Source organism: Thamnophis sirtalis, unplaced genomic scaffold (assembly GCF_051295495.1).
Source record: "Thamnophis sirtalis isolate CommonGarterSnake01/CBP01778 unplaced genomic scaffold, rThaSir2_p1.2 scaffold_12, whole genome shotgun sequence".
Classification (NCBI taxonomy): Eukaryota; Metazoa; Chordata; class Lepidosauria; order Squamata; family Natricidae; genus Thamnophis; species Thamnophis sirtalis.
This window is the reverse complement of record NW_028261392.1, coordinates 48155051-48181924: the sequence shown is the minus strand read 5'-3', so window position 1 is coordinate 48181924 and position 26874 is coordinate 48155051. Positions and strand designations below refer to the sequence as shown.

The 26874-nt window shown below is 41.2% G+C and overlaps 1 protein-coding gene across 8 annotated transcripts in view; it reads right to left on the bottom strand.

Moving 5' to 3' along the window:
- The window catches only part of REPS2 (RALBP1 associated Eps domain containing 2), a 112606-nt gene that overhangs the window by 60065 nt on the left and 25667 nt on the right, over positions 1 to 26874 (bottom strand). For all 8 annotated transcript variants that reach the window (XM_087726306.1, XM_014055276.2, XM_087726307.1 and 5 more), the window contains 7 exons: positions 23746 to 23894; positions 22561 to 22687; positions 9286 to 9377; positions 7264 to 7402; positions 5477 to 5540; positions 3504 to 3646; positions 1697 to 1785 (listed from right to left, as the gene is read on the bottom strand). In XM_087726306.1, the coding sequence (XP_087582432.1) occupies positions 1697 to 1785; positions 3504 to 3646; positions 5477 to 5540; positions 7264 to 7402; positions 9286 to 9377; positions 22561 to 22687; positions 23746 to 23894 (803 nt within the window). The remainder of the gene's footprint in view (positions 1 to 1696; positions 1786 to 3503; positions 3647 to 5476; positions 5541 to 7263; positions 7403 to 9285; positions 9378 to 22560; positions 22688 to 23745; positions 23895 to 26874) is intronic.

The following is a 26874-nucleotide window of genomic DNA, read 5'->3' as shown; positions in this document are numbered from 1 at the left end:
GACACTTGCATTCACTTTCAACTGTATACAGTAAGATGCTTGCCCACCCACATGAACTGCTTAAAGTGTCCTTGCAAGAAAACATTCACAGCAAGCTTTAAACCTTTTAGTCATCTGTAAGACTTTGAAGACTTGGCTTTTCCTCCAAGCACTGGGAGAAGTCTAGATAATCACACTTTAGAACTTTGATTTGGCACCAACTTTGTTGTTTTTAAAGTTTTTATAGTTTTAAAGTGATTTTATGTGTCTTTTGTTCTTTTATTGGGAGTCATCCAGAGTTGGTTGAAAGATAGGCAGCTACATAAATGTTTTAAATAAATATAATAAGTCCCATTAATAAGAGGGTGTGGGAAGGGCAGTGGGCAGGGGAGAAGAACTGATCAGGAATCAATGACCCCATTAAACCAAATTGTTTATTTTCATCAATAACCATATCTGAAAGATAAGTTTAGCTAACATGCTGAGCTAATAGAATAAACAATGAGAAGGAAATCCAGATGGGTTATCTAAAATATTTCAACATCATGCAGTAATTTATACTGTGTCTGCCTTTTTCTTTGTCTTGCCTGTCCAATGTAGTAGGTCAAGGGTACATGCACTGTAGTTCTGCTTTTGCTCAGGTCTGCTCAGCAAGCTGCCAATGCTTTGCTGGGAACCCAGTGTACACTTTAGTAGCTTGCATGCTTAATACATTTATGTTGTATTTTTGAAGTGATTTAAGTGAGAATGGTTTAGCTATAATATTATTAATGACACAAAAGGCATGCAAGTTAATTGTTACATACTGACTAGATCAATAATTTTTTTTTAAAAAGGTCACTAACTGGTTGAACAGAAGTTGCCTCAACAGAATCAGTGGCTCTGAGTTATTTGGATCTTCGCATAGAGTTACAAGCTGATTATATTAAAAAAGATATAAGAGAAAGTTATGGGGAGAATGAATATTCATCTATGGTGAGAAAAGTACAGGAAGGTTTGTTTCTACTTCTAAAAATTCAGGAATTAAATAATACTTTGACTATTTGTAAAAATGAATCAATAACTCGAAGTGTGCAGTCTTTAAAATGTAAACTTAATGTTTTTAGCTAAAGAAGGAAAAATCAGATAGGAGCTGACAAAAATGATCCTTAGGAATGCAGAGCTGACTCCCTATCTTGATATAAGGTTTCATTCTCTTAGCAAAGATTCAGTATTTCTTAAAACAAAATTCTCCCATAATTTCTCCCACTTTGGCAACTTCCACAAGGTTTTCTTTTGGCTGACTATGCTCGACTCAAGTACAGCAAATTACACTTTGATTTTAGTTGTGGCATCTAGCAGCTGCACTATGATTACAGTGTTCACCTTCTCAGCCTTAAACCTCATGTAACTGAATCTAGTCTTCTTTCTCTACTTTGTGCTCTTCCTTTTAAGAGGTGCATTGATTTTAGTGCTTACATAACTTACACTGATTTTGGAAGGGTTTGAATTGCTGCCCTCCAACCAATCCTTCACTACCTCTGCAACAATTACCTTAGTGGTAAACGAAAAAAGTTGAGTACTATTGCTTTATAATTGGTCACCAACCAACTTAGATAAATGCACTGAAAAGCACACAGAGAGGAAAAGAAAGTGCTAAAGGAAATTAAGACATGAAGACTGTTTATACACCATTGTTATAATTTAAAGATTTTAAAACAAGATGAGTTGTTCATACCTCAGTCCTACTAAGGTGTGTTGATTGATTTACTGACAATGACTCTGAATAAGAATTCAGTATGTATTCACCTTTAGGTTTAAGGGAAGCTATAAAAAAAAAGATGGTTAAGCGCCTCATAATTATCATTTTCTAGACTTATTTTCTCATTAATTTCTACTTTAGTATATTCTGTAACCTAATGATAACAATTGGCCACTCTTTCACTTCATAATGTTCTTTTATTTTGTGATTATCATTTGAATAAGGTTGTCATATATATTAACAATATATTTTTGAAAAATTGAATGAACAAGTTATGGTAAGATGCAGCATTTAGTTGATCTTGACATATCAAAAAAGCTAAGCTGATGCTGAACTTAGTTAATGCTTGGAGGGGAAACTACAAGGGAATCCTAGGGCTGTAGGGGACTGATAAATTAAAATGAAACAACTAGGGAAAAAGTAATAAAAAGATATGGATAGATAAGTTAATGCTGTTCAGTCCACTGTTCATTCATTCTTTGGGATGAAAATATGGGAAGTTTCTCATTATTCTCAGTATGTTGTAATTAAAAAGTACCTCTTAAAAAATAGGCAATATATTTTAAAGACTATTTCATTTCCAGGCACACAAAACTGATATAAATAGTACCCAGTTTCCCTGAAAATAAGACATGGTCTTATTTTCTTTTGACCCCCGAAATAAGCGCTTGGCCTTATTTTCAGGGAGGTCTTATTATTTTTGAGGTGCAGGAAGCGGCTAGTGTGGTCACCTCATGGCTGTTGCTATGTTGTGCTGCTGTGGCAGCGAGGCACATCGCTGGCCCTGCTGCTCTTTTTGCAGCGGCCATGACAGAAGGGGCACAGTGGCTAGGGTTTTGGGAGGAGCCATTAGGTAAGAGCATGTGGGGTAAGTGGGGCATGTTCCCCCCCCCCCGGCCTTGTCTCCTCACCTCGTGTTGTTTGCGCAGCAAGCAACCACAGGAAATGGTAGACACCAGCTGCGCATGTGTTTAAATATTTTCAGGGAGGGCTTATTTTACTACATGCGCTTAAAAGTCTGCTTATTATCTGTGGAGGTCTTGTTTTTGGGGAAACAGGGTATTAAATCTTTCTATACAAACTTAGAAACCCTGACTGGATGGTTTGTCATAAAGCTCCCAATTTTGTTTGGGATAGTAGTCTCTTTAAATATAAGAACAATACCCACTAAGAAAAGAACCCATATAAAATATTTTCCATACTAGTATTTTAGTATCTAAAGGTCACTATACTTATTTTTCATTTGGAAAGTAAGATTTATAGAACAGCAGTAACCTCATTAGACCCATAAAAACTACATTAATTGCTATCATGCCAAGACACACTTTGGATTTTATTTTATTTTTGCAATAATTGTGATTTTAAAAAGAGAAATCCAGTAATGGTTTCAAATTGTTATTCTATTGAGATGTAATATACTATAAGGTGCATTGCAGGGTTATGGATATAAGATTAAAAATAATGTCACCACAATATAAAATAATCATATTGGAAGGACCAAGATAAACACTGTAGGTCAAAAAGGCCTTCCAGCTTCTAGGTCATGAGTCAATAATTTTAAGGATTTCAGGACACAGAGTTCATGAACATATATTAGTCAAGTTTTTTGGCTGCATATAGATTTGCTGCTAAGCAAGTCTTATCACTGCTGGTATTAAGAGACCAAACATTGATTACCAACAGTTTTAGAGCATTTCCCCTATAATTAGTGCATAATAACAGACTGTGGTTAAAACACAATTTTAATTAACTGAAAATGTATACACAAACACTGAAACTTTACCTGCATGAAGATAGTCAGGCAAGAGCGTCTCTGGCAAGCTGTCTGGCAAAAGATAGCCATTCTTCCGAGCAACAACAAGGTGAAAGGCAACACAGAACTCTGCTAATGTCAATGCTCCATCACAGTCAACATCACTAAGTTCCCTACAAATCAGATAACTATTATACAGGTGAAACTCGAAAAATTAGAATATCGTGCAAAAGTTCATTTATTTCCGTAATGCAACTTAAAAGGTAAAACTAATATATGAGATAAGACTCATTACATGCAAAGCAAGATAGTTCAAGCTGTGATTTATCATAATTGTGATGATTATGGCGTACAGTTCATGAAAACCCCAAATCCACAATCTCAGAAAATTAGAATATTACATGCAATCAATAAAACATGCATTGTACATAGAACAATATTGGACCTCTGAAAAGTATAAGCATGCATATGTACTCAGTACTTGGTTTGGGCCTGTTTTGCAGCAATTAGTGTCTCAATGCAGCATGGCATGGAAGCTATCAGCCCGTGGCACTGCTGAGATGTTACGGAAGACCACAATGCTTCAATAGCGGCCTTCAGCTCTTCTGCATTGCTCGTCCTCATGTCTCTCATCTTTCTCTTAGCAATGCCCCATAGATTTTCTATGAAGTTCAGGTCAGGTGAGTTTGCTGGCCAATCAAGCACAATAATCCCATGGTCATTGAACCAAGTTTTGGTGCTTTTAGCAGTGTGAGCTGGGTTGACCCTGGACTTAATGAACGCAGCCATCTACCAGGAGATTTTGGAGCATTTTATGCTTCCTTCTGCAGACGAGCTTTATGGGGATGCTGACTTCATTTTCCAGCAGGACCTGGCACCTGCCCACACTGCCAAAAGCACCAAAATCTGGTTCAATGACCGTGGGATTACTGTGCTTGATTGGCCAGCAAACTCGCCTGACCTGAGCCCCATAGAGAATCTATGGGGCATTGCCAAGAGAAAGATGAGAGACAGGAGACCAAACAATGCAGAAGAGTTGAAGGCCGCTATTGAAGCATCCTGGTCTTCCATAACATCTCAGCAGTGCCACAGGCTGATAGCTTCCATGCCACGCTGCATTGAGGCAGTAATTGCTGCAAAACGGGCCAAAACCAAGTACTGAGTACATATGCATGCTTATACTTTTCAGAGGTCCAATATTGTTCTATGTACAATCCATGTTTTATTGATTGCATGTAATATTCTAATTTTTTGAGATTGTGGATTTGGGGTTTTTATGAACTGTACGCCATAATGATCACAATTATGATAAATCACGGCTTGAACTATCTTGCTTTGCATGTAATGCGTCTTATCTCATATATTAGTTTTACCTTTTAAGTTGCATTACGGAAATAAATGAACTTTTGCATGATATTCTAATTTTTCGAGTTTCACCTGCTCAACCCTATTTTTGAAAATGAAAACCTGTTTGTTATACTTTGCTCATACATATATTAACATTTAGACTAATGTGATTTCTAATAGTAATTCAAATAATTTTATTACAAATATAAATTACAATTATACTTCATAATAAAAATATATTACAATTGCAATAAAATTACAATTAAATTACAGTGATTTTTTAACATTCTAATATACATGAAGCTATTACTGTTTAAAAAACTCAGGATATGAATTCATAAGCACAACTAGAAGTGATGCTTATAATATTAATTTTTCTGAATTACATTTATCTGAACTTGATTCAAACTTTTATACTTTTAGGCTCCTTAATATGCTCTCTAGAACATTTTTAGATTACAGTACTGTTCACATTTTGTTAGGCCACTGAAAAGATAACAGCATAAAATAAATATTAATTTACTCTCTACTTTGCTTGGATCAGCAATGTGAGCCATTGCTGAAGACATTTTCTGTTGCATTAGTTAACATACAGACACAGGGGAAAAAAAACCCACAGATATAAATAATATTATGAGTTAGAAAATAGTACTTACCATATGTGTGAAAGCTCAGGGATCGGCAGTTTAGATTTTGTAAAGAAATTCTTAGCCACAGAACCTGTTAAAATGATGGCCAGAAAGCAGTAAAATAAATAATTCAGCAACAAAATTTCTACTGGTATCCTTCTTATATTTCTTTTTTTTAAATGAATCAGTTAACAGTTATTATCTGCTTGTTTATATTAGCCTAGAACACTATTTTTGTTATGTAACTTTAATAGTAATTACAATATTTATTGCAATGTTTATCAGTATTTTATTTTTCAGAAAAAGATTTTGAGGCTTCTGAAAGACAGTATATATCTGTTGCATGTTATTTTTACCTAAGCACTAACTCTAAATATCTCATATACTTCAGAATCTTAAGCAAAACAGAATTTGAAAGTATATTCTGAATTTCCAAATTATAGCTAAATGCTACTTGAAAATTGGTAGTGAGCAAGGTATGATTATCTATCCTTTGCTGCTGTCTCTGAGCATATACAGAAACCTTAGATGGAACCTGTATATGTATATTGTCTGTCTGTCTATCTATCTTTCACATCCTAAGCTCTGAAAAAGTATTTAAAACAATAAAATTAATAGTGCAATATAAATTAATTAACAATTCCAATAATAAAATCTATAAAGAATAGAAGTTAGAATAAATAGAATTTCAAATATATATATTGAACTATCAGTTTATCATCTGGTATGAAGTGATATAACTTTCAAGGCCCTATGAAATAGCTGTTTTGAACACCTTTTGAAATGTTGACACTGTATCTGTACTATTATCATTTCAGAAGAAAGCTGTTCCATAAAGTTTCCTCTGCTAACCCCATTTTCGGCCACTGCGAAAGATGCGTGGAGGCCAAAAACGGGACGTGCAGAAGGCAAAAATGGCCGGCGGGTGGGAGTCGGTGGGTGGGCAGGGCTTCAGCAATATTCGTTCCATAAGACGCACAGACATTTCCACCCACTTTTGGGAGACAAAAAAGGGTGTCTTATGATATGGTACTTTTCTGATCTTAAAATTCATTTTATCAAAATACTTAAATTCCAGGTGAACAGCAGTAATGAAGTCTAAAGCAGGAAGATTTTAATTTAAAATGCATAATTTTTATGAAATACCAGATAAAATTGAAATTTCAATGAAAGAGTTTTCATATATATATAATTTTTTTATAGAACTCAGTGAAATGGCCAAGAATATCTATTTAAACAAGGAGGACTGTAGCAAAGAACATATTATTTCACAGAACAAAAATCTATATACTGTCAGCATGAGGATAATGTTCTCCATGTCTCATATCACATTACTAATGAAGAGGTACTACAAAGATCAAATTTAGAACCTATTGAGAACTGAGAATGAAGGTTGAATGTGGCTTGTTGGCCATATCTTTTTTATATATATGTAAAGACTGGCATCCAAGAAATTGCACTACGTTGGATGCCTTCTGGAAGAAACAGAAAATGAGCCCCACCTGTCAACAAACTCTTAAGGAAGATCTTAAGATTATTAATGTCCCTTGGGATGATGCCAAAGATACTGCGAATGATTGAAACTTGTGGAAAACACACTGCCCAATGTATTCTGTATAGGAACTAATTATGAGAGCAAGTGCGAAGCACACTGGTACCAACTGGTAAAGGTATCCACCCCTGGTGTATAACCCATCCCTACCCCTATCAACACACACACACACACACACATTTTGCACTTGTCTATATGACTTTCATTTACTTGCCTACATTCTCAGTCTAGTATTACTTTCTGTGTTTACAAAGGACATTACCTGAAATGAAAGAGTTGAGATCCGGTTGTAAAGACTTGAACTGATTGATATAATAGTCTCGTTGTTCCTCAGTTACCCTCCAAAGATCATCTGGGTAATTACTACTGTTGTCCTGTGGTTCTCTTTCTATTGAAAGAGACTTCAAAAAAGGAAAATGTTTTATTTGGAAGGATAACAAAAAAGCTGAGCCGTTGTTTCAAAGGATTAACTATGCTCTGTTCCTACTATGCCATTCTTGTAAAAATAAATTGCGTTGATATTTCTGTTGAATTTGCAAAACATTATTTTCCAGAAGCCATATATATCAAAAATTGTCAAAAATGAATGCCATGGATATTTAATGCATAATCTTTCCAGTGGAAGGGTTTACAAACTAAAGAGATAAAATCTACCTGAGGTAAAAAAAAACTTCTTAAATAAATTGCTAACAATCCTCACATTTCCAAACAAGGAAAATAAGACAAGTTCCAAATGAATTAATAGTTGATTGATTGGACTCATTGTCAATATTAGGATGGGGAAAGATCAAGTCTCATAAAACAACTCTAGCTTCTAACATTTCCTAAGCAAGCACACCAGGAATAAATAATTCACAAGGAGAGGTTGCTTTTAGATACCCATTAAACTCTAATTCTATCAGTACGTGACCATTATGAAGAGAGGACATGAGAAAGGACAGCAGTGAGAACTGATGCAAAAAGGCCTTTTTAAATTTATTTATTTATTTAAGTTTATCAACCACCCAACTCCAATGGATTCTAGAAGTCCCAACTAAATGCAGTTCCAATTAAAATAGTTCACTATAAAAGTAAACAACATCAGTCACAAAGCCAATACAGATTAGTTAACACTCAGCTATCTTGCAGAATTTTAAAGGTTGCCTTTTCCTTGCTATAAATACCCACATCATAGTAACCCATGGTTCAGAGTGACACACACTCCTGGTTATAAATTTTAGTTTGATCATGGTGAATTAAATGAACTTTTTACTTTTGGCAACTTGCATACATTAATTATCCAGTGCAATTTCTTCAAAAAAATTCTTGATGAAACATACTTCTTTCTGACACACACGATGTCTCTGTTCTTTAGAAATCTCTTTCTGATATACAAAATTGCCTCTGTTCTGTAGAATCCTCTTTTAGTTATACACAGATGCACTATTTTTTGTGTAGATGCAAATAATGGCAGCATGAATTCTCAATGTAGCGAACATTTTTATTTACTCAAGCTGCTAATTTACTTACTGCCAATAAGATCTGGAAGATCTGTGAATCTTAATCCTAATATAAAAGCTAATATAAATTAATACCAGCAATCCTCAATTTACAACTGTTCATTTAATAACCATTTTTCAGTTACAATGGCAGTTACAATGGCACTGAAAAAAGTGACTTATGACTGTTTTTCACATTTATGACAGTTGCAGTACCCCATGGTCACATGATCAAAATTCAGATATTTGGCAACTGACTCCTACTTAGGACAGTTGTTGTTTCCCAGGGTCATGTGATCCCTTTTTGTGATCTTCTGACAAGCAAAGTCAATGGGGAAGTCAGGAATTCACTTAACAATCGTGTTACCAACTTAGCAACTTCAGTGATTCATTTAATAGATGTGGCAAGAAAGGTTGTAAAATGTGGTAACATTCACTCAACAAATGTCTCACTTAGCAACAGAAAGTTTGGGCTCAATTGTAGTCATAAGTCAAGGACTACCTGTACTTAAATTAGGTAGAATACAATCTCACTTTATATTGTAGCTGATCCTGTATAGTTGTAAAATGCTTCCATTTCACATATATTCTAAAGGCCAGAGCTCATATTAGCTCTCAGGTATGTGTTACTAGTTTTAGATTGCAATTGTCCTTTGCTGAAAAATACTACTAGCAACTATCTATTGGTCTCATTCAAGACTAGTTCATGTAACATTGATTATAAAAATCAAAGTTTATTTTTCAATACTTATGTAGGCTATGCAGAAAATTTATTTTCAATTATTTTTGCGTCTCATGCAAATTACCTGAACAACACATGAGTGAGTTGGTATTGATTTGGGCCCATAATTCCCTGAAGTCAATCCATCTTGAATAGAATGCCTAGCTTCATAGGAACCTATACAAGATTAAGATGAATGCAAAACATATGCTAAGCCAAAATAAAAAACAAAGTTTGGATCTTGTCTCATACCAAATTATTTAAACATATATACACACATTTAAAATTCACTTTATTACCATAAGCACTATTAGGATGGATAAAGGTTAAGGAAAAAGATTAATGAAGAAGGTTCAAATGAAAAATGTTTTTTAACACAAGGGCTTGAGTCTAAATAGGTTAATTCATTATTTACGAAAAGCATCTAATATCTCTCAGAACATCAATTTCTTTTGGTTTTTAACCTGAGCTCTAATTTAAACTAAATTTGCAACATACTGCAGTAGGTTAAACCAACATTTATCACGTTCACTCAATGTTACAACAAAGCTGTCTACTGTTGTCATTTGTGATATATAGCAAATGATCAAAATAATTCTAAATTTCTGTAGTGGTTGTTATTTAAAATGCTTATTTAAATAACCTTGTCTTCTCTCTGAAAACTATGGAACCTTACAGTTGAGAGAAAAAATAAGCAGTTTTAATTATAATAAAAAAATAAATTAACTAGTCCTAACGTAATACAGTTAAGACAAGTAATACAAGGTGTTCTTTTGTAGCATCAGATAATCAGAAGGATTTGCACAGTAATATCTTGTAAATTTGTAAGATCATTTTTCTTTTTATATGTTGTGAACTTGTTGCAATAACAGTATTATCACTTTTATACACATAAATGATTTCTTTTTAAAAAAATATACAAAGCTGTTTTCTCAACATCAGGACATCTGTCTAAGTTAATATTGTTTATTCTGATCATCACATTTCTAAAGATTTACACAGAAGGTCCAACATAGTAGACATGTCTGAGATTCCTTATGATTTAATAGAAGCATCAGAAATTTTGTTGTATTGATTTTGTACAATGACAATAAAGACTATACTATAAAAATAAAGTATATGTACATAAAGTACATGTTTTGTTATTCTTCTATGACCCCATACTCCCATACTTATATATTATAATATCAAATTCAAGCTGCATAATTAGTTAACTTCTTAGCTTAAACAATTTTTGCAGTTAAAAATACAGTTCACATAATCAAGAAAAGGAAACAATATTGTTTAAAATAAATTCGTATATAGTGTGATTCACCAGAGTATAAGACACACCAAGATTTTGAAGAGGCAAATAAAAAAAAGTTTTTGCACTCTGTAGACCTCCCCAAAAAGGGCTGTTTTTTGCGAAAATGCTTTTCCCTCATTTCTGCCTTCCCCACCCCCAGGAGCACTCTATAAGCCTCCTAAAGGCTATGCACAGCCATTTTGGTGAAGGGGTAGGATTTCAGGAGGCAAAAAAAAATGCTGTATTCAGTGTACAAGATGCACCCAGATTTTCAACCTCTTTTTTGAGGGAAAAAGGTCTTATACTAAAATACGGTATTTTAGAAGAAAAGAATGTTGGTCTTTACCTGAATGTTGCTTTTAAGTAGAATTGAGAGAGGGGTTACGCGTGGGTATTCTCAAAGCCTGATTGGTCCAAAGACTGAGGGAAATTTCTTTAATATTCCTCCATTCCCTGCTAGTTCCCAGTTTCCTCAAGGTCGCATGACAAAAGCTGCAAGATACAAGCAGACCACAGACCACCTGACCTCCACTTGACTAGCTTCTGAAGCTCAACTAGGGAGGGATGTAAACCCTCCCTCAATTCTACTTAAAAGCATCGTTCAGGTAAGGACCAATGTTTTTTTTCCAGTAGAATTGAGGGAGGGGTTACGCGTGGGACATACGGAAGCTCAGTTCCAGGGAGGGAAATTAAGACCCAGGGGGAGGGGCGGTAGCTACCTGCTGGAGAACCCTGCGACCAAATGATGCCTCCGCAGATGCGAAAGTATCCAAACGATAGTGTTGGAAAAAAGAAGTTGGAGATGACCAAGTGGCTGCCCAACAAATGTCCTCAAACTGGGTCCTTGTGGCTCACACTGCTGTAGTAGCAGTGCTCCGCGTGGAATGGGCCGTGATCCCTGAGAGAGGAGTTTGGCATGAGGATTCATAGGCTGTGGAGATGGCCTCCCATAACCATCTGCCAATTGTGGCAAGAGACACTGGCCCCCAAAGAGCCGGGCTGAAAGGAAATAAAGGACCTCAGACCTGTGTATAGCCGACGTACACCTGAGATAAATGCGCAGAGCACAGTGAACGTCTAATCAGTGCCAAAGGCATTCCTCTCATGGGAGGGAGCTGGGCAAAAATTAGGGAAAATTGCGTAAGGTGCGCAAGGTAGAAAGGAGAATTGACCTTCGGGAGGAAGGTCGGGTCCAGACGAAGGACCACTCTATCCTGGTGAAATTGGCAAAGATCGTCCTTAGATGACAGAGACCCCAGTTCAGAAATACGTCGGGCAGATGTCACAGCGACCAGGAATGCGACCTTCAAAGACAGGAATCGGAGGTGGACCATCTGTAACGGCTCAAAGGGAGTCCTTGTCAAACCCCTGAGAACTAGGGGCAGGTCCCACATCGGGAACCTATGGACTGGGGGGCGGTCGAAGGTTAGCAGCTCCCCTCAGGAACCTTTTGACCAGAGGAAGTTAAGATTGGGGGGAATGGCCATCCCCGGCAGGGACCGAGGACAGGGCTGCCACCTGGCGGCACAGAGTATTGTGGGACAGACCCCAATCCAACCCCTTTTGTAGGAACTTGAGTATCTGAGCAACCAAGGCCTCGGTCGGACAGATATTGAGTGGCCTGCACCACTTGACAAATGGCGACCACCTGGAATTGTAGATCCGCGTGGTCGATGGTCATCTGGAAGCATCAATGGTGATGATGACCCAGGATGACAGTTTTGCATCCCTCAGGAGGCTCCGCTCAAGTACCAGGTGGTCAAGTGGAGCCACTGGGGCTCTGGATGGATTAGGACCCCTTGATACCAGGATCTCTTCCTGAGGAATCCTCCACGGAGGAGAGATGGATAGCTGGACAAGTTCCGCAAACCAGGCCATCTGGGCTAATATGGTGCCATCAGGATGATGTCTGCCCTCTCTACCACTATCTTCCTCAGGGTGCCCAGGATTAGTGGGAGAGGGGGGAAGGGGTAAAGTGGGCCTGGCAGCCATCTGCTCCTGAGGGCGTCTGTCCCTTTTGCATTCCAGGCTGGGAAGCGGGAGAAGAACTGCATCAGTTGCGTGTTCGCTGGAGTTACAAATAAGTCCACCAGAGGGATGCCGAAGCGGTGACAAATTATCTGGAACAGCTTGGGCTGCAGCTGCCACTCGCTGTGGTTGACTGTTGTGCGGCTTAGCCAGTCAGCCTGATGGTTGGCCGTGCCTGAGATGTGCTCTGAAGTTATTGATGCCAGATGTCTCTCTGCCCAGAAGCTGAGTTTCTGAGCCTCCATCCAGAGGCACTTGGAGTGATTGCCCCGCTGACAGTTTATGTGGGCTTTCGTGGCTACGTTGTCCGTCAGGAGGAGCACGTGTTGACGGGCAATCTAGTTGTGGAAAGGTCCGAGGGCCAGGTGAGCTGCCTTCAGCTGCAGCCAGTTTATGTTGTGGCGCAGGTCTGAGATCGTCCATCAATCCTGCGCCAAACTGGAGTTCATCAATGCCCCCCAACCGAACAAGCTTGTGTCTGTTGTTATTGTAATCCTCTCCAGCTCCCAAATGTCCAACCCATGTCGTAGAGCCAGAGACAGCTACCACTGCAGGGACAGTCGGAGTTCTGCTGGCAGGGGAATGGTCCTTAGGAAATTGCTCATGGGCCTGCATTGATATGGAATGAGCACCGTTGCCGGGAGTGGAGACAAGCCCAGGGCACGCATGACACCATCTTGTCTAGGAGGCGGGCCAAGGTCAGGATGGAAACTTACCAACTTGTTTGTACCTGGTGCGCCAGCGCCTGGAGGTTGACGAGGCATTCTGGAGAGAGCCGAACCAGTCCCACGACAGAATCTATCACTGCCCTCAGATGAAGGATTCGTGTCGTGGGGAAGAGATGACTTTTGGGGAAGTTGATGGAAAAACACAGGGACTGTAACGTCTGTATGGTCAAATGAAGGTCGTGAACTGCCTGTGCATGTGAGTGGGCCAGGATGAGCACGTCGTCGAGGTAGCATTGGAATCTCACCGGGGTGGAGCGTAGGTGAGCCGCCAATGTCACCAAGACATTCGTGAACGTGCACAGTACTAATGCTAGGCCGAAGGGGAAGCCTGTATTGGAAATGTCGCCCCTTGTGAGAGAACCGGAGGTATCTGTGATGGGCCGGCAGAATCAGAATGTGAAGATAGGTCTCCGTTAAGTCCATGGACGCCAGAAAGACCCCCAGCCGGATCCCCTGGAGGATAGACCTGAGGGAGGACATCTTGAAGTGCCTGTATACTAGGTACTGATTGAGGCGCTTGTGGTCTAGAATTGCTCTCCAGCCCCCCAAGCTCTTTGGGACAACGAACAGGTTGGAGTAGTGACCCAACCCGTGTTCCTTGCTTGGGACCAGCTCTACCGCCCGAATGTTCAGCAGATGTTGTATGGCTAGGTCCATCAGGCGGTGGTGTTCCAGGTCCCGAGATGGAGGAAAGGTACTGAGGAGCGTCGGGGGCAGGGAGAGGAATTCCAGCCGAAGCCTGAGCCTGATGGTGGACCTGACTCAGGCATCTGGTCCTACCAATCCACGAAATATTCCAGGAGGCAGCCTATGGGAAGACTTGGGTTGGAGTCATTTCTCTTTGCGGAAGGGGCGCCTCCCCACAAAATGGCCGCTTGGACTGGCCCTGATATCTGCCTCTGTCATGGCAGTAGGGTTACTGGGCCTGTCTATCAGATCTGTAGGGGAAAGACCTATTTTGATGGTAGTCAAACTTGGCCGCATTGTAAGAAGGCTTATGGTAGGGAGTTGTACAAGCATCTGGTTTCTTAGCATTAGAAGGAAAGACCTTCTTCTTGTCTTTGTTCTCTATGAGAATTGGGTCTAGACATTCACCAAAGAGATTAGTGCCTGGGTACGGGGCCACTGCCAGGTTCCATTTGTCCATCTGCCAACCCCATAGCCAGAGCAACCGTCTGGAAGTCACCAAGGTAGACAGAGCTCAGGATGCATATTTTATAGAATCCAGAGTGGCATCCGCAGAAAACTGCATGGCAGCAATAATCTTAGTGAGGTCTTGTAGAAGACGCTCGTCCTGGGCCGGTATGCGGTCCTGCAGCTGGCATAGCCACATGACTGCAGTGCGGTGAAGTAAGAGGCCGCTGTGGCAGATTTAACTGCCCAGGTGGAAGCCGTGAAGTTCTCACACAAGGTAAGTTCTGCACACTTGTCCTCCGGCTTCAACTTGTCAGCTACATCTCCTGACACCACTGCGGAGGCAGTGGCCAGGGCAGCCACTGGAGTGTCTACAGTTGGTAACTGTAAAGCCTGGGAGAAGGCCTGCTCCATGTTGTAGAAGCAGCAATCATTGCTCCCAGGGTTGGGAAGTGTGGAGGGTCGCGCCCACTGGTTCTTAACCACCTCTAGGAACAGAGGGGGGCAGGGACCACCTCCTTGTCAGTGTTGGAGAACATGGCCAAGCTTGGATCTCTCAGCTGGGAAACTGGGGATGCCCCTGTCCCTATCTTAGTGGTCTTTCTTGCCTTGTGCAAAAGGGTTTTAAACATGGGCAGGGAAAAGAGACCAAGAAAGGCCGAGGGATCAGGAGGGACGGTGTCTTTGTCCTCTGAAAACCCCATATCCTGCTGGGCCTCTTCCCCCATGATGGACCCTTCGCTGACCACAGATGGGGAAGGCGATCTGGTACTCTCCCGCCTTTGGGTAGAGGAAGACTATCTAGGCTGATGATCAGTACGAGACCTACCCTCCTCCTGAGATGTGTGTGCCCTTTGGGATAGGCCTGTGGCTATGCCTTTTGTAATGGCAGAAGAAATAAGATGCTTGATACTCTCAGGGAGGAGATCTAGATCATCATGTTCATCCTCAGAAGATCCAATTAAGGGTGGATCCTGGGGGGCGAGGATGGCAAGTGGAAGGAAATTGTGAGAAGAGCCTTCCAAGGGATCCCCCCTGACCTCCCTAACTGCCCTCGGAGATATGGCTGGAGACGGGGAAACCTCCTGCCTATGTGGTCCTGAAGGAGAGCTAGAGGGTGAAGATGGGCTGAAACCCCTAGGAGGAGAGGCAGACTGATGCGAGCCAGGCCTAATGGGTGACTTGTACCTACTGGGAGAGTTGGGCCTAGTGACCTGGGCCTGCTTCTCTGCCCTGGCAATCCTCTTCTCCAGGGCGCGCTATCGCCTAAGCTCATCCCTGACTGTGGCTCTGGAGGGGTGATGGGCAGCCAAAGGCTTGGAGGCCATCGCCCTTGTCCTGGGCCTGTCCTTATCCCCATCCCTGGCCTGATCTAGGGATTCCCCTGAGGTCTGAGCCAAGTCGGGCCTAGAATCACCCATCGGGCACTCACGTGGCCTTCTGGAGTAAACTGGGACCGTTGAAGACGCCTGATGGTGTCGCGGCCGTGCGGGAGCTGCGAGGTGGTGATAGAATGCCTGCCAGCCTCGATTAGTAGCTGCAATGCAGGCCTCGGCCTCAAAATGGCTGCCTCCACATGCGCTGCCCCAAAATGGCCGCCAGGGCTCTGCTCGCTCCTTGACAGCTGCGGCTTGCTTCCTTTAGCCACGGCTTGGCTTGCCTTTGCTGACTGCAACTCGCTTTTCCTCCACAGCTCGCTTAGAGGACTGCGGCTCAGCTTTCCAAGCTGTGGCTTGGGTTTGAAGCCACGGCTCGACTCTTCATGCAGCTCGGCTTTTCAGGTGTGGCTTGCCTTGATGGTGCGGCTGCCTCACAGACTGCTCATTGCCTCCGCAATTGCCAGACTTCACAGCCCTCCCACGGAGCTGCTTGAATGGAGTCTGTCACCCTCGCTTGCCTGGCGACTGGATAGACCTCCCAAGGCTTCAGGGCAGGAGAGAGGCTCCAAAAACGGATCTCCCACCCCGATCTGAGCCAGAATACCCAGTCTCTGAGGGCAGCAGCTCAAACAATTTAGAGTGGCCATTGGTCCTTACCTGATACGCTCATTTTCTGGTAGAGTAGAGACAGCAGCCAGACTGGGTATGCTCCATCCATTCGGACTGAGTCTACACTTATGATGTTATCGGGCCCTTGTGGCTCCTCCCCAGTTTCACATGAAGGACAACTGTAGACTCAAGTGAGAATTGTGAGCAAAAAGTGAAAGTCCATAGTCACTGTATCTCTCTCTCTCCTCCGCACAAGGAATCCCCTTGCGTGACCCATACCAGGGCGGGGCTGGCTGCTGTCTCTACTCTACCAGAAAATGAGCCTATCAGGTAAGGACCAACATCCATTTTCCTGTTATCGTAGAGACAGCAGCCAGACTGGGACATACCAAAGACTGGGCTGTCCACTAGGGTGGAAAATTGTAAAAAAAGGTCCGTTAGGGCACAAGCACTTGTTTCAGCACCCTGCCCCCAAAGGCCACGTCAGCCGATGAATACTTGTCCAACTTGTAATGATGTATGAAGACTGTGGGAGACGACCAGGTGGCCGCCCAGCAAACTTCTTCCAAGGTGGCTTGAGTGGACCAAGCCGCAGATGTCGCAGCGCTGTGTGTAGAGTGAGCTGCAATGTTTGCAGGAACCTGTATGGATTGAAGTTCATAAGACAGTTTAATATAGGGTCTTATCCAGTGCCCCAGACTAGACAATGAAGCCTTGGTACCCAAGGAGGCCTGGCAAAAGGAGATGAAGAGCGCTTCCGAGTGGCGGAACGAGGCGGTGCGGTTGATGTAGATCTTGAGAGCATGACATACGTCAAGAGTGTGCCACTTGCGTTCCCTCTCGTGACGGGGAGATGGACAGAAATCAGGTACGGTCAACTCCTGACCTCAGTGGAAACAGCTATTGACCTTTGGTATGAATGTCGGGACCAGTCTTAAGACAACCAGGTCTGGATGGAACATGCACAAGTCATGCCTGACTGAAAGAGCAGCCAAATCAAAAATACATCTGTCTGAGGTTACAGCCACCAAAAACAGCCTTTTGAAGGACAACAGTTTCAAAGAAGTGGATCTCATAGGTTCAAAGGGCGCGGAAGTCAAAACCTCTAGGACACGAGGTAAGTCCCAAGTCGGATGTCTATGTATGGCAGGGGGACGCAGGTTGGATGCTCCACGGAGAAATCTCTGGATCAAGGGGTGAGAAGGTAGATGTTCGGATGCCAGGCTGTCCAGAACAGAGGCCAGAGCAGCCACCTGTTGGCGTAGAGTGTTAGGAGTAAGTCCCTGATCAAGCCCCCTCTGCAGGAAGTCAAATATCTGTGGGATGGATGCCCTAGGTGGGTCAACAGTCTGGTTGAAATACCACAGAGCAAAAGTACACCACGTGGCGTCATAAATGCGGTTAGTAGAGCTTCTGTGTTATGCCTGAATGGTAGCAATGACGTTGAGGGAGATGTTATTGGCTGTTAAGGCTTGCCACTCAATAGCAGCCACTGGGGGTCAGGATGACAAACTGACCCTTGGTGTAAAGACAGGAGAGACCGTGGGATGTGCCATGGGGTGGAGATTGACAGAATCACTAGGTTGGCATACCAAGGCCGGCGTGGTCAATTTGGCGCTAGGAGCAACAGTTCTGCCTCCTGCTTCAGCATTTTTTGAATTACCCTCTGAACCTGCTAGGCCCCGAGTGGCTGCTCCAATATTGTTCAGAGAAAAGGATGGCTCCTTTTGTCTCTGTGTTAATTACAAGAACCTGAATGCTGTGTGTATACAAAATCTGAAAATGAAGGATATGTTGGCCCAATTGGGTAAAGGAAAGATTTTCACGAAATTGGACCTAAGAAAAGCCTATTACAGAGTCAGAATTAGAGAGGGAGATGAATGGAAAACTGCTTTCAACTGCCCACTTGGTTGTTTTCAATTCCGAGTACTCCCTTTTGGCTACAGGGGGCACCAGCTGTTTTCATGCAACTGATAAATGCATGAGCACCTGTACAGGGGCGTGATGGTCTATCTTGATGACATCCTTATTTACACGGAAACATGTGAAGAACATGTGAAATTGGTGCATTCAGTGCTCAAGAAACTCCGAGCAGCAGAACTATATGCCAAACTGTCTAAATGTGAATTTCATTAGGGAAAAATTGATTACCTTGGGTATCGCATCTCCCATGATGGCATCGAGATAGACCCAGCAAAGGTCCAAGCTGTCACTGAATGGGTGCCCCCCCCGCACCCGCAAACAATTACAAAGTTTTTGGGGATTTGCGAATTTTTATCGTCAATTTATTCCCTCATTCGCCAGCATTGCCCTACCCATTATGAACCTCATAAGAGCCGAGGTGGCGCAGTGGTTAGAGTGCAGTACTGCAGGCCACTTCAGCTGACTGCTATCTGCAGTTTGGCAGTTCAAATCTCACCGGCTCAAGGTTGACTCATCCTTCCATCCTTCCGAGGTGGGTGAAATGAGGACCCAGACTGTGGGGGCAATATGCTGACTCTGTAAACCGCTTAGAGAGGGCTGAACGCCCTATGAAGTGGTATATAAGTCTACTAAATAAATAAATAAATAAATAAATAAATAATAAAATAAATAAATAAATAAATAAATAAATAAATAAATAAAGTAAGTCTAAAGGGGAGGCCAAACCCAAACAGGGGAAGCCATTAAATTGGACTGTGGAATGTCAAGCCATGTTCGAAAAACTGAAGCGACTCTTTGCTGCTGAACCAGTTTTGAAACATCCAGACCATGGATTCACCATTTATCGTCCAAGCTGACACTAGTGATATAGCAGTGGGAGCAGTGTTACTACAAACGAACACTGATGGAAACCTGCAGCCTTGCACTTATACCTCTCGAAAACTAACTGAGACAGAAAGACGATGGGCTATATGAAAAAAGGAGGCTTTTGCTGTCAGGTGGGCTTTGATGACCTGGCGACATTTCTTGGATGGGGCTAAACACCCTTTTGAAGTATGGACTGATCACAAGAATTTGGAGGCGTTGAAAACCCCTTGAAAACTATCTCCTAAACAGATGAGGTGGGCACAACATTTCAACCGGTTCAATTTCACCCTGAAGTACATCCTGGGGGTGGGGGGGAAAGGAACTTTATGGCGGATGCTTTATCCAGACTCCCACAATACAACAGCTCAAAGCTTAGTGTAGTTCACCCAGTTATCCCGGCGAAGAGTCTTGCTGCTTCGATGGTTACCAGAAGCCAAAGCAACTCTAATTTCGAGGTCACGACGGACCTCATCTGCAAACTAAAGGAAGGCTTTGAGTCTGATGACTGGTTTAAACAACATTCCAATGAATGTACCATGAAAGATGGTCTAGCTTGGATAGGGGCCAAAGTGTATGTTCCTGCTAGGATGAGGATTTTTGTTCTACAGCGGACCCATGATGCGCGAATGGCAGGCCATTTTAGGTTTGTGAAGACTCTACATCTCATTAAAAGACAATTTTGGTGGCCTTCATTGAAAAAAGACATTGAATCCTATATCATCAATTGCTCTATATGTGCTGCTGCAAAGCGCCCATCAGGAAAACCCCAGGGCCTGCTCCAAGGTGTGGCCCGTCCTGAAGCTCCATGGAAGGAGATATCAATGGATTTCATTGTTGAATTACCAGAAAGTCAAGGAAATATTGTGGGTCATTTGGGTCATTACGGACCTGTTTTCTAAACAAGTTCACTTTGTTCCTTGTTCCAAGACCCCATCAGCTAAATCCTTGGCTAAATTATTTATTACACATGTATACCGTCTACATGGCGTACCAGAATGTGTAATTTCGGATAGGGGGGTCCAATTCACCTCCTTGTTCTGGAAGGAGTTTTTGAAGTTGATTGGCTCCACCCAGGGATTAAGCTCCGCCTACCATCCTCAGACTAGCAGGGCTTGTGAACTGACTAATTCTGTTTTGGAACAGTACCTCCGGTGTTTCATTAATTATCAGCAAGATAATTGGGCTGAGTTGTTACCACATGCTGAAGTGGCCTACAACAACTCTGTGCACAGCAGCACCGGTTTCATCCCTTTTAGAATAGTGTTTGGCCATGATTTTGTACCTATTCCAGAATTGCCCTGAGAAAAACCACAAGTTTTGTCCCTCTCCGAGTGGAGTGACCAGCTCCGGCAAATCTGGCCTTTGACCCACAAGGCGTTGGTCGCTGCTCATCGAGCACACAAGAAACAGGCCGACAAGAAGAGAACGAAACAAAGAGAGTACAAAGTTGGAGATCGCGTGTTTTTGTCTACCAAGTTTCTCCAAACCACCCAAAAGTCTAAGAAACTGGGTCCTAAGTATGTCAGTCCGTTTCCTATTGTGAAGATAATTAATCCTGTTTCTGTGCGATTGGAACTACCAAAGTATCTTAAACATTTTGAAGCCAGAACACACTTCCTCTTTGCGGGTTCCTCTACTTGCACCACCTGCCCCTCTTCTCATTGAAGGAGAGCAACATTTTGAGAATTAAGGAGATTTTGGACTCTAGAAAATGTAGAAATCGAATTCAATATGTAGTCTCCTGGAAACATTTTCCCCCTGCCAAGCTGAATGGGTCAATAAGTCCCACATTAGGGCTCCTAGACTGTTGAATAAATTCTACTCTGCCTACCTCGATAAGGCGTGACCCGACTTGACTTTTACATTTCCACCTTTTCTTGTTCCTGTTTTGTGTTCTTTCTATGTTTGTTTGTTTGTTTCTTTTCCTGCAGGGATGACTTCCTTTCCTGATGGTGGGCCGAATGTCAGCCTCTGCTTTGCTGCTTGCTTTCGGCCGCCATTGAAACAGGGAGGGGGGGCATGGTATATGGGTGGGGAAGTATTCAGTGCAGGAGTGACTGTTAAAAGGGAGTTGTTCTCACCATCTACTGCGCATGCTGCAGATAGAGGATTTGCCGCCAAGGCCAATTGTCCGGCATACCAACCTGATGATACTTTTTGAAGATGTCTCCCACATGACACCTGTGGGATGTGCGGATTGGACTATGGGATGGGGTTACCAGGGGGAGGGGGTTGGGTCACATATTGATATCTATGATTACACACGCTTTTGCCTTAGATCTTGCTTTGCTTAGCTGCTATCTACTCATGACCAGTAAAAGTACTCTTAATTCTGCAAAATGGAGTTGAGTGGTTTCTTGGTTACTGAGGGTGGCCGCCTTGACAGTATGTATCAATGTGCATGGAGAGCAAAAGAAAGAAATGGATATATAAATGTGGATATAGATGTAGACCATGTATCTTTCATATACCATTTTTGAGTAAATATCTTCAATGAATTATTTTATCGCAAGGAAAGAATGGCTTCAAGGCACTGATATGTAAGAAACTTGTTTTGCAAATAATAAAACATGTATTAGATTGTATTCTATGTTATATTATTTAAATATATCAATATGAAGTGTTGATCACATTCTGCAGATATCTGACTACAATTTACCAGTACGTTGAGTGAATTGTAAAGGGGATTTTATAAATTGGAGATTATATTTGTGTTATTAACAGTGTATGTTTGAAGACTAAAACATTCCCAAGATCTCTGATATTCTACTGCCACTAGTTTTAAAATGTTTATTAGAATATGATTGTAAATGATCAAGTTAGGCATGAAATATTCTAATTTATTAGGTGAAAAGCAAGGCTTGGTTCCATTTTCTAGGTGATAAACTCTTAAACAAACTAAGCACTCCACATTTTTTTAACGTGGAACCTGACCCTCCCAGGAAGATTCCAAGCAATTGGGGCAGGTTACAAATATTTTAAAATGTTACCTCTGGCATGCTAGCTCAAAATTTTGCACAAAAGTGTTTCTTATAATTCACAGGGGTGTTGTATAAAATGAGACTTAACAATTGGGATGGAGGGGTGGAGTTAGTCTGCATATGGTGGTCCTCCTTCTCCCATAATCATTTCTTCCTATGTATATTTACTCCTCCTTGCTCAGTTATGGCAGTTTTGCTAAGTCAGTGTGGTTGTAGGGTTCCATATTGCTCCTTACAACAACTAACCTTTAGAGTAACTTGTTCAGCTGCTGGTAGAGGTGCTCACTTTCTCATGCCATGGGGTTCATCTACTCTACATAGTTCCTCCTCAATCCTGAAGGAAGAGTCTCTTGATTATTGATTATACCTTTTGGTAGTGCTACTCATAGACACTTACAACTACAGCAAAGATAATTATTAACTTACCTCCATGCTGTTGCTCAAGCCCACTTCTCAATATATTATATCCATATCCCAAAGGAATTTTCTGGTAATTTGAGGGAGAAGCAGGATGGGAAACAATGGGAGACATGGGGGGAGACTTCGCTTCTTCCTTTAAGAGAAATGTTGTAATAACACATTGGATTATTAAATTTATTAAATTGAAGTCAATTAACAGAGTCAGCAAAATTTCAGCTTGACCTGACACAAATTTGTACAGTTTTTCCTCTGAATATTCATATTACATTTGAATATTTACTACCTGATTCTTGGCAATTGAAGCAAAGCAGTTTATTTTAATGGTTTATTTATTCAATTTATACAGCTGCCCATTTAAAATAAATGACTCTGGGCAACTAATAACGAATAAAAATAAGATACAAAGTCAGTAGGGTTGGGGCAAGTGTAATCTTCAGAGGAATAATGTTCAATAATGTTCAGTGGTTACCACAAAATAAAATGATATTGAATGGCAGAATAGTTAAAATAGAAAGGAATTTAATACTGAGCAATCTTTGCTAGGTAGCTAACACCTTTGACACCTCACAAAAAGTAAACATAAAGTTGTTGAAACATTTAAATTTCAACTTCAAGTTTCAACATTTACACTTTGAACAGTTGTTATCAAGTCTTTATTAGTTTCATACAAAACTAGAAAAAGTACTATGTAAACAAAAGTCTGCTTATATTAAAACTTTCTTCTCTTTCTTGTGGCTCCCCCCCCTATCTTGTGAAAGATCTTTCGGTCTACCATAGTAGATTTTGAGGGTGAGGAAAATAGCAATTATCTCCCAGTACTACTGAGAAATGCAGCTCTCTTAAAGTAAATGCTCTACTGAATTTGGCTCCAAGTGATTTTCCACATATTTAATAAAAATCTTTTTTGTACCTAAAAGAAAATTCTGTAGTTCATCTGCTTAAGATGAACAGCAAGTTGATCATACAAGAGATAAGCAATCTTAACTCTCTAACAATAGGCAACTGGTATTCCCTGTTGAAAGAATCTTCAATGACTAAATAATCAGCTGTAATTCCCAGTCTGTGTCATGAGACTTTATCAATAAAACGAACTAAAATACTAATCAAGATCTGTTTTTGTCAGTATGATATCATAAAATTAAATATTGTAGTTCATCCCACAATAAAAGATATATTTAAAAGGGACTTTACCTGTTTTTCTTCTTCACCTGATCTTCTGAAGCAATTTATCTCAAGGGTTGTATGTGGACTCTGAAACTTTGCTCCATGTGCTTCTGATAGATTGATGTACCTTATTTCAGTATCACTTTTCAGAGCACTAAATCGAGGTAAAGGTAATTCTTAAACAACAGAAATAAATACAAAAGAAAAATGATTATATAATACCATATTGTTTAGCTTATTTATTGACCAAATGAATCCCTTTGACAACTAATTATATTACGGTGCTTGGAAAATTAAAATTTAGTACAGGCCAAATTAGTATGAAAATACAAAGAGAAAGAACATTTTTGTATTTTGTATTTGTATAAAATCTTGAACTTTAACAGATTATTTCACTCTCTGATTATTTGTAAGAATCTATAAGCTTTCTTGACCACAAAAGCAGAATGGATCTGGCAAATAAAAAGTAAACTAATTTGGAAGGGGGGTTGATAAACAAGAAAGCAAATTAACTTGGGGAAGGGAATCTCCTTTTTTAGACATCTATTCTTATCTTACTCAAAATATTTAGATTATGTTTTTCCACCTGAAAACTTTCAAGTTGTTTTATGTAGTAGGTGCAGATAAAAAGTGAATGCCCACCAATATTAAAGCACTAAATTCACCAAGAAGTTCTAAAAATGCAGGTAATTATAGCTGTGGTAAAACTGGGCATAAAGCTACCATAATATTACTTCAATATAAATATTTTTAGCATTTCACATTAAGGCAAAGTGAAAAGCAAGTTTGGGTTAAGGAGTATGCAAATACATAACGTGATTTTCCATATCTGTACAAATATGCTTCTTAAAGTTCTATATTTCTGTTTCTATTGTATTGCATTATGCATAGAGAAATATTTCAACACAATATACATGTGTGTATACTGTAAAAATTGGGCATTGTATTACAAACCCAATCAACATCTATGTAATGCAAGAAATTCAAACATAAAAATAGACTCAGTAAATTACCTTAAAAAGAGGTATTTATTATATGCATGTCTGTATATACCATCCACTATATGAACCAGGTGTATTTACTTCAGTGACGTGCGGTGAGGTTTATGGCTGGTGAGGCAAAAAGAAAGAAAGAGGCTTTTGCCCGCCCCGCCGCTATGTCCGACATAGAGGTGTCCCGCCTCTATGTTGGACATAGCGGCGGGGCGGGCAAAAGCCGCTTTCTTGAAAGCCCCGCCGCTATGTCCGACATAAAGGTAGGATGCGGGCAAAAGCCACTTCTTTTAAAAGAAAGAAAGCGGCTTTTGCCCGCCCCGCCGCTATGTCCGACATAGACACAGGACATAGAGGCAAAAGCCACTTTCTTAAAAGCTGCTTTCTTTCTTTTAAAAGAAAGCGGCTTTTGCGGCTATGTCCTACATAGAGGTGGGACGCGGGCAAAAGCCGCTTTCTTTTAAAAGAAAATGGCTTTTGCCCGCCCTGCCGCTATGTCCGTCATAGAGGCGGGATGTAGAGGCAAAAGCCGCTTTCTTAAAAGCCGCTTGCTTTCTTTCTTTTAAAAGAAAGTGGCTTTTGCCCACATCCCGCCTCTATGTCGGACATAGCGGCGGGGTGGGCAAAAGCTGCTTTCTTGAAAGCCCCGCTACTATATCCGACATAGAGGTGGGAAGCAGGCAAAAACGGCTTTCTTTGAAAAGAAAGAAAGCGGCTTTTGCCTGCCCCGCCACTATGTCCGACATAGAGGTGTCCTGCCTCTATGTTGGAGTCGGACATAGGGGCGGGCAAAAGCCGCTTTCTTTCTTTTGCGGCAATAGCAATAGCAATAGCAGTAGACTTATATACCGCTTCATAGGCCTTTCAGGCCTCTCTAAGCGGTTTACAGAGAGTCAGCATATTGCCCCCAACAATCTGGGTCCTCATTTTACCCACCTCGGAAGGATGGAAGGCTGAGTCAACCCTGAGCCGGTGAGATTTGAACCGCTGACCTGCTGATCTAGCAGTAGCCTGCAGTGCTGCATTTAACCACTGCGCCACCTTGGCTCTTATCCTTGGCAAAAGAAAGAAAGCGCCAGCCCGCCAGCAGAGGCGGGTAAAAGACCCACCTCTGCTGGCGGGCTGCCCCAACAAAGAGAAAGAAAGCTGGCGGGCTGCCCTCCCCGCCTCTCCTACCTCCTTCCCACTGAGTGAAGAAACACGCGCACACACACACACACACAAATTACTTACAATTACTTACAAATTACATTAATTTTGAATTCCTCCCCCTCTCTCCGACCCACATACCTTTTCCAGCTGTTTTACAATCACAGAGGATTTCAACTCTGCTCTTGCCTGCCATCATGAAAATGTAAAAATATAAAAGGAAAAAGGCAAGAGCTGCTGAGGTCAGGCTGGATTAGCTGCTGCCAGAGTCCCCAATGGATGACTCTGCTTAACTGTTTAAAAAAGCCTCTAAAAAACGCCCTCTACAGGAGGCAAGAGAAGCACGTGCCTCATCTACATAAGGAATTTTTTGGCTTTTAACCCTTGCTTAACTCTGCTCAAGTGATCATAAAGTCAGACTAAATGAGGCACGTAGTTCTCCCGCCTCCCCCTGTAGAGGGCACTTTTTTAGAGGCTTTTTTAAACAGTTAAGCACTAAGCAGAGTCATCCACTGTGACTCTGGCAGCAACTACTCAGCCTTTTTCCTTTTAACATTTTTTTTTCTTTTCATGATGACAGTGGTGAAGCTCTGCCTCCCCTGCCTCCCCTGACTGCATGTCACTGATTTACTTATAGAAATATTAATGGTTTTTATTTTACTAAGAACTCACTTGGTCATAGGTAGTTGCTCTATTTGGGCTTTAGAAAAATGTGATACAATTATGCGTGCATAATATTACATAATGCAAAAATGACAAAACCAAGATGATGTAATTAATTTATAATACCTTTTATGTCAGATTGGCTGACTTTCAACAATTTAGTGAAATAATTAATGCTGCATCAGACTTAACATTGGTGCAGATTTCTTTATAAAGCTAAAATATTTATAATAAATATTAGTTGCATTCAATTTGGAGGGAAACTATTTTGGGCTACAATCACTAATACATTTTTAAGGATACAAACCCTATAAAATATAACAGGAGTCAAAATACATATCCAGTGCCTCAC